The sequence below is a fragment of the Phoxinus phoxinus genome, assembly GCF_949152265.1.
Source record: "Phoxinus phoxinus genome assembly, chromosome: 5".
In the NCBI taxonomy this organism is placed as follows: domain Eukaryota; kingdom Metazoa; phylum Chordata; class Actinopteri; order Cypriniformes; family Leuciscidae; genus Phoxinus; species Phoxinus phoxinus.
The window spans coordinates 17807112-17815367 of record NC_136880.1 but is presented as its reverse complement, the minus strand read 5'-3'; the positions used below and the strand labels follow the sequence as shown (position 1 = coordinate 17815367).

At 37.9% G+C, this 8256-nt stretch overlaps 1 protein-coding gene across 1 annotated transcript; it reads right to left on the bottom strand.

Annotated features, from left to right (window-relative positions):
• Nucleotides 1-2497: 2497 nt before the first annotated feature.
• On the bottom strand, nt 2498-7836 carry b3gnt5b (UDP-GlcNAc:betaGal beta-1,3-N-acetylglucosaminyltransferase 5b). Its single transcript, XM_079614181.1, has 3 exons — nt 7702-7836; nt 7202-7256; nt 2498-3960 (listed from the first exon to the last, which is right to left on the bottom strand). The coding sequence occupies exon 3, from the start codon at nt 3765-3767 to the stop codon at nt 2637-2639; it is 1131 nt and encodes a 376-aa protein (XP_079470307.1). The 5' UTR covers nt 3768-3960; nt 7202-7256; nt 7702-7836; the 3' UTR covers nt 2498-2636.
• Nucleotides 7837-8256: the final 420 nt, after the last annotated feature.

The following is an 8256-nucleotide window of genomic DNA, read 5'->3' as shown; positions in this document are numbered from 1 at the left end:
GTTGGCCCAAATCCACAAACGAGTAAGCATTTTGGCACTTCCTGTTCCATTGTCTTGAAGAGCTGTCATGAGACTGCTGTAATTAATATCCTCGAGCTTTTTTCATTCTGCTGATTGTATTTAGGCTTGCATTCATAGAAATTGTTTATTGGTCAAGATTATCATGATATTTTATGCAATCCAAAAGATAAAAAACTATTGGGATTTTGTGATTAGGTGTATAAAATACTGTTGGCCATGTAATGTCTATGTGCATAAATCACTCGCCTGATAACAATGGGATTTATGTTCTTCGGGAATCTTTAGTTCCTTCAAGTTGAAGCGCATCCTGTTGAACACATTTGAATAGCAAATAAGCCCATTTGTTGTGTGTGGTTACAGAGGACATGTCACAAAGTCTTGAGCTTTCAAGTGTCCAGTAAGCAAAAGTAATCCACTAGAAGGACAGCAAATTATCTCTGAAATATGAAAAGCATGCAATCAAAACTTACTGTTGACACTGACTTTGCCTGCCGCTCACCTCATTCAAATCAAATGCCAGCGTTTAGATGGATTGCCTGTTCATGTTTGCAATCAAGTCCATTGATCTTGATATGATCCGTTATAAACACACCATGATCCCTAGATATAAATATTGTCATTGATAACTATTAACACCCCTTATGTCTAAAGGGGTGTGACTGGACTTTTACACCAGTCCCTTATGCCAAACAAATTAACTAAATATTTATACAAGCTGTATTCTATATATACACAAGCATGAAATAAGCAGCACAGCAATGTATTCTGCTCCCTGTAAATTATGCATAACCACACCTTGGAAGTAACTGTTTAATGATTAGCAGAAGAATGATGCATGGGAGGACAGACTGGCGTGAGCCTCAAGAGAGCGTAATGTGGCATGATGGAAAGTTTTAGGGTAATTTCTAAAACACTCATGCTGTATAACATCGTGTGTTTGTAATTTGGCAATTAAAGAGTTAAAATCTTGATTTTTTTAAAAACATTTAGTAGTTTTGAACAGGACTGATGTTGATTAATAGATTTATGCAAAAAAAATGGCAAAAAAATATTTATCTGGTCAATTTTTACAGCAGTTTAAAGTAGTGGCTGTTTTCAGCCACGAACATAACGAAAGGATGGGAATTTGAACAATGCACAAGGGTTAAACCGTGGAACAGTCCGTTAGAGAGTTTACAGGCAGTAGGCAGTTAAGGTCGCAGCTACAATAACTTAGGACACTAAAGAAAGAGACCTTCTTACTGACTCTGACAAACAGGAGAACGATCCGTGATGTAGGAGACATAAGGAATGCAGATGTGAACAGAGCAATGAACTAATGTAAGACGCCTACACAGAGACAGGGAGACCGGATAGACAGAAGATTGTGAGAATGAAATTCACTGTAGAGCATCTGGTGGCACACTCGCCGCTACTTTCGTTCATCCATTCGGTTCATCAAATGTCTGTGAAACTTGGTCTGTTGTTGAATATTTTTACTTCATACTTGTATGTTAAAAAACTGTCTGGAAATATAAGCAGTTGAAATTGAGAGAACATTACTTTCTTTTTTCTGTTTTCAATTAGTCCTGCAATAGATTGGCTATTCATTCAAGCCAGGAATGGATTTGGTTCAACTGGATGCTGTCAATCTAAGAAAAACCCTACGACCCAAAGTATTACACAACTTATAATACTCAACCCATAAAATATTAAATATCTTTATTAGATATCAAATAGACTAAAGGAATGGAACATACATATACACACACACACACACACACACACACACACACACACAGTAAAACATCATATGGATAAACGCTAAATTAATTTGATTGCAAGTCAACCTAACATAGGAACCTACAGAAATGCATGCTGAACATTCGCAACCCACATTAAAGGTTGTATCAGCGATTTCAGGCGCAAAAATAAATGTTTATTTAATAAAAATAAATCACATTCATCTAATCTTTCCGAACGATCCGCTAGCTGCCCGCCCCATAAGCAAGCTGTCAAAAAAACACGTCTCTGTAGGCAGCCTAGGCTCTGAGATCGAGATACGATTGCTGAGATCTGCACACAAAAACAATTGCCTTTACCAACCACTCAAAAGCAAAATAAATAGTGTTCAACCAATCACCGACAGGGGCTGGGTGTTGTGAGGGCTGAGTGCACAAGCGCAAAACCTCACAACACCCAGTCCCTGTCGGTGATTGATTGAACACTATTTATTTTGCTTTTGAGTGTGAAAGCGATTGTTTTTGTGTGCAGATCTCAGAGCCTAGGCTGCCTACAGAGACGTGTTTTTTTTGACAGCTTGCTCATGGGGCGGGCAGCTAGCGGATCGTTAGGAAAGATTAGATGAATGTGATCATTTATTTTTGCGCCTGAAATCGCTGATACAACCTTTAACAGGCAGGGCTTCTGATGACGGAGTATAAATATGATATATATATCGCAACACTGTGCTTTCGTTTCATCTTAATATTAATTCATATTCATTCAGTAAATTACTTCACCCAACCCGACTGGTCCTGTGCAGCACAGTACACAGTTTCTCTAGTAACCTGACCACAACGCAAGTACACTTGTTACAAAAGGGTTCTTCTTTTTACTTTTACTTATTGTCATGTTCAAAAAAAAGCCGCCTTACATGGGTAAGAATTTGAAATAAACGGCACACATAGGAGCCTCACTTTCATGACAGAGCAGTAGAGCCTCCGAATCAGTCCTGAGGACACATTACCAACTTCAGCTTCTGTCACGCGCTTCCACGTTTCACGAATATCGCTGACGTGTCCATGTGAGGTCATCATCTGGTTGTAGATGCAACTATGAAAAGGAGCTTTTCCTTCTCCCGAGAAGAACAAGTGATCCTTAGGAGAAATGTTCATGACTTTAGCACAGATTCCAAGAAAGACGTCATCAATGTGAAAGGAAGCGTTTAAGGTGAGTGAAGCTTGATAGATTCTGGTGGCTACATCTCTGGAAAGGACATACCCAGAGCCAGCGGTGTAATCCGGGTAAGACACCCACGGGTACATGTCTCGGGACACGTAGTATTTGCTCTCTTTGTCTCGGACGGGTGGCGAACCGCGGTGCACCCTTCCTATCCAAAAGTCTTTGGCGTTCCTGTGGCCGACTCCTTGCAAGTAGCGAATTAAGTTGGGAATGTGGACAAAGACGTCGTCGTCTGCAGACATGAGGAACTGGGAATGGTGGCAGTAGTTTTCTTTCCAGCCAAGCTGCAAAAGTAGCTTCAGAGTAAGGTTGTGGAAGGTGTCTTTAAAGTCCTGCTGGATGAGGTCATGATATCGGTGGTCCTCAAAGAACAGTTCCTTCTTAAGTTGGCTTCTGTACTCCGGTTTGGGATGGAGGCCGAGAGCAAACAGCACCCTCACAGTAACACCCAGCGTTTTCTCAATGTACGTCTCATTTCCCCAAGTCGAGCGGATGGCCTGTCTTCTTTCAAAGTTCTCAGAGGAGCTTTTCACAAATAGTAGGAGCAGAACGTCTTTTTCAGCACACTTCCTCTCGTTGTTTATGAGGTATCTGTACTTTAGAGCGTCTTCAGGATTGACTCTTAAGCTTGCGTTAATGAACGTGAAGCGATTGAGAAGGTGGCGGTAAGAGAAAGACATTATGTGGCTTACAATGTTATTTTCAATTTTTTCCCAGTACGCCATGAACAGGAAAGCACTAAAGCACACTGATATTAGCCGTAGCTGGTATTTTTTGAATCTAGGCATTTTGAGAAACATCATGACTTTGGCTCTTTGATTCACGAGATTCCAGGCTAGGTTTCACCTAGAGTCATGATGGCCTTCAAAACGTGTCCAAGTCTGGGTTGGAAATCTGAGAAATAGTCCGGTACTGGGATTGCTCAGCTGCCACTGATGTTGAAGCCTTCGTCATGACAAAAGATCAAGGAGGTTCACCCAGTGTGATTGTGGAAGTCTGCAAGAGAAACGTACATGATCAGCTTTCCCGGTACAAGGATGACCAAAAGCTCTATTCGGACGGGATTAGTTTTACAAAGGTAGATGAAGTAATGTTATTTTACCACAGGACGTCTATAATAATAATGGCCAATTCGCACGGGAGAAAATATCTCAGTAAAACTGGCAGAAGTGGGAGGGGTAACTCGATTTACGCACCGCCATCACCTTCCTGTCGTCATGCGAGTATTATGTTGCTTCCTGATATCATGTGTGCAAACACCTAACAGTTAGGTCTCGGTCAAACAATGTATTTAATTCAGATTTCCTGCCTTTTTGAACTGAATGGTATGTGGAAAACACATGAGTTTTGCCACAAACTTGACGTCCCACCGCCTAGATCGCAACTGAATGCTTTTTCAAGCGCCTCAAAACTTGAACAACCGAGGAAACCTACTTTTAAACAGGAAATTACAGAATATTTACAGCGGGTTTATTCGCACGGGATTAGTATTACCCAAGTTAATTTTTCCGGATTTATTTACAGAAGCTAAAAGTTGGCGTGATCTTTGTGGAGATGGCACATTTGGACGGTACTAAAAATCACAGAGTAGCTCTGGTAATAATTACTTCACCCCACGTCTCCATGGTAAACTAGTCCCGTCCGAATAGGGATAAAGATCGATTACAAGAATAGGCCTATCCCAGATGCCTGAACACAGGGTGTTAAAATAGTAGGACATATTGTAATGTCATATAAACCATATTACTTTTGTATAATATTAATGGTTCTTAAATATAAAATAATAATAATGTAAAAGGCTGTGTCATCATTTGCTGACCCTCATGTCGTTCCAATCCTGTATAAGATGATATTTATGAGGGGGAAAAAGTATGTTCTGTACCATGTTGCTTTGGACCCTATTGACTTATTAAAAACATTCTTCACAATTATATTCTTTCATGTTCCACAGAAGAATGAGTAAATGACGGAATAATGTTTTGGCGAACTATCCTTAAGGTTTTTTAAAACTGGCATTGACAAAATAATCGTCTCCTATCCTTACGTTTCTACCATTAGACATGCCTTCTGCTAAGAATATTCAGATTAGTACTGATTATATAGTATATTAGACTATATATATATATATATATATATATAAATATAAAATCAATTATACATAATCTTGGAAAATCAGAAAGAGGAAAAACTGAAGAGAGAGAAAACACTTCTTTTTTACATGCAAATCAATCACAGTAGTGCTACACACAGCATTGTCCTTCAACTTTCAGCGGTCATTGGATGCGTTTCATTCAAAGTGGATGGTTTAGCAAGCTTTGGTGGTTATTTCTAATGCATGCCATTTCGAAGTTTCCTGTTTTGCTTAAGTCTAATCCAACTGTCAACCAAGCAAGGTTTGTTACAAAAGCCAAGCTCTAAACCCCCGACAATTAGCAATCCTTCTTATGTCCATCTTTGCTAAATTTCAGTAACTTGAGAAGTCTTGAGTAACCTTTTCATTGAATTGGCAAGTCTGTGCTTGCAAGATTTTGCCAGTGTTTGACCTGATGGAAAGAGTAACTACAAAAACAAAAAAAGCAGTATTTATGAATAATAGAAGAATAAAACAATGATTTCTCTATGCAATCCTAAAAGAAAATGTGACATTCTCACATCTAAAGTTATGCAAGGCAAATATTATGCAACGTAGATGCAAATGTGAAGAGAAACACAGGCCTGGGCACTGGGCAGGGATTGGGGATACATGCATTTAAAATATGTATTTGAAATACAAAATACTATTTTGCATTTTCTATTATAAAGCTACATTTATAAATATTATACATTTTCAAAATACATCAAATACTTTGCAGCAGTCAACCTCTTTATGCTGATTTCCTGTATCAACTTGTTCATGCCCCTAAACCCCAACTTTCATGCACATTAAGACTTCCTCTAGCATTGGGTGAGTGAGTTTTCAGCATTCATAAGAAATAAGAGAAGGTGAGGATTCAGAATAGGTTTCAGCCTATAGTGATCCTTCACTGAATGGCCAATTTTACATTAATATTTTCAAAATACTAAATATTATATGTATTTAAATAAGAAAAAATAAATGTCCACTCCGTATTTGGCATTTTATTGTGATAATTTTTAAGTGAGGTACTTTGTATCTGTTTTAAAAACATTTTCATGCATTTATGCCTGTCTCTGTTTTTCTTTGTTGAAACCCATTGACATCCACGTCAAAGATTTAAGAGAACACATGACGGAAACAAAAGGGTGATGTCTTTTCTTGAGAAGAACACATGACCTTTGAGAGCAATGTCTTCTCTGAGCAGATTCAGAGGTAGTTCAGAACAAGGACATTTTAATCGCAGACGGTTACACTTTTAAGGTTTCCTAAATTATTTGGCAACTTTAAAAAAACCCTCCTGAACAAGAATGAAGAGAGAAGTGTCATTTCTGTATTTCTCAGTACGGTAACTCTAGAGCTGCTTCAGATAGCCTACACAACTTGAACAAGCTTAACTAGTATACCAGCATTCACAGCAACAAGATGTTAAAAACATGATAGTCCCCCCAAAAATGTAACGTTAGTTAGTTTCCCTAATGTGAACAAAAACAGTTCTCCAAAATGTATTTTGTGTTCCACAGAAGACAGTCATACAGGTTTGAGCAAATTGTAGAATAATAATTATTTTGCTAAACCATTTCTTTAATAACAAATGGGAAATTGACAAGTTACACAAACATTTAGTTGAAAAATGGTAAAGAAAGAAGTTAATGTTAAGAATATGTAACTTTTTAAACATGAATTATTTTGACTCAAGTGGAGTTCACCAGTATATATATATATATATATATATATATATATATATATATATATATTCACCTGATTTATTAGGTTAACAATGAGAATAGCACTCGGGTAATTCGGGTAAGAAAGTGGTTGGTGGATATGAAGTCAGTTCTCCTCACGTTCACAAAGCAGCAGAAAGTGTCCAACACCCTTTTTCTTCCCTTTGAACAGATTAACTGTGTTTTATCCTTTTAGACCTTTTTTAACTTTTTTTTTGTGTGAAACGGTTTTAATTAAAAGCGTGTTTGTGCTATATTTCAGTCTTATGTTAGGTTTGACGCGCCATATTAAGGAATATCACAAGGTAAGTGATGACTACTGGACAATTTGTTATTCGGCAAATAATATTTTAAAACAAAACAAAAAATGAAAGCATAGAGCATAAGAAGGACTTACCAGGTCGGTTGACAGCAGAACGCTGTCCTGGTTTGCTCGTTGACAAACTTTTGCTCTGAGGAAGTTGAACCACGAGGAGGAGGAATGAGTGAGTTGGTTTTTAAGAAGGACACTCCCGTATGTTTAAATTAATGTTAAAGGGGACGCGTCACGCGCGTGAAAATAGAATATGTTCGTATAAAGGTACAGTTGATCAGTCTATCTAGTTGATAAGTTACTGCTCTGAAGCCCTTAATTACACACAACGATGCTACATTTGCTTTAATATGGCATATTAAAGCATTTATGGCCTATATTACAAATATTTTATAGAATAGCCTAAATACCCCAGCAACAACAATTGTATATTGATATCAAATAATAATCCATCCGCCAAACTATTCAGACATAATCCACCGAACACACATGCAACTGATTGGTCAGGTGTTAAAACAGGACTAACGTTAAGTTACTTATTTAAAACAACACTTTTAAATGTTAAAGGACGATCGTGAATGCACCTTTTTCCACAGACTGTGATGACGCGTTGTTGTAACGGTCATCAGCATCGTAAATCCTGCAAAGTTTTTTTATATTTTCAAATTACATAAAAACCTATTAACGCTCCTGTGAGGGTGTTTCTAATTACAGCGGCTGTGGGAGTGACGGTAAAATTGACATTTTCCTCTCTTCCGACTCCCGTTATCAATTTCTCTCTATTTTTTCCCCCTCTTTTTGAAAGTTGTGAAAACGCTACTGTGGAATTTTTATTTTGCTATTTGAGCTAATGGGAACATGAAAAACATAATTAAAGTCGGCATGAAATCAAAATTGACCCTATTTACTTTGTTAGCGGATATAGTCTTGTGGTGAACAATTAATCCGTGCAAGTTAATACACAGAAAAAAATTGTTTGCCAAAGTTATCTTTAATCGAAGTCTGAAAAGTTACTTCCGGGTCTGGAAAGGTTCTTTTTCTGATGACATAGGCTTGACGGCTTGGGTTGGTTAATCGCTTAACCACTCCCCTCAAACCGTTACTGAGGAGGAGCGCTGAAGTAAAACGTACTCGGTTAC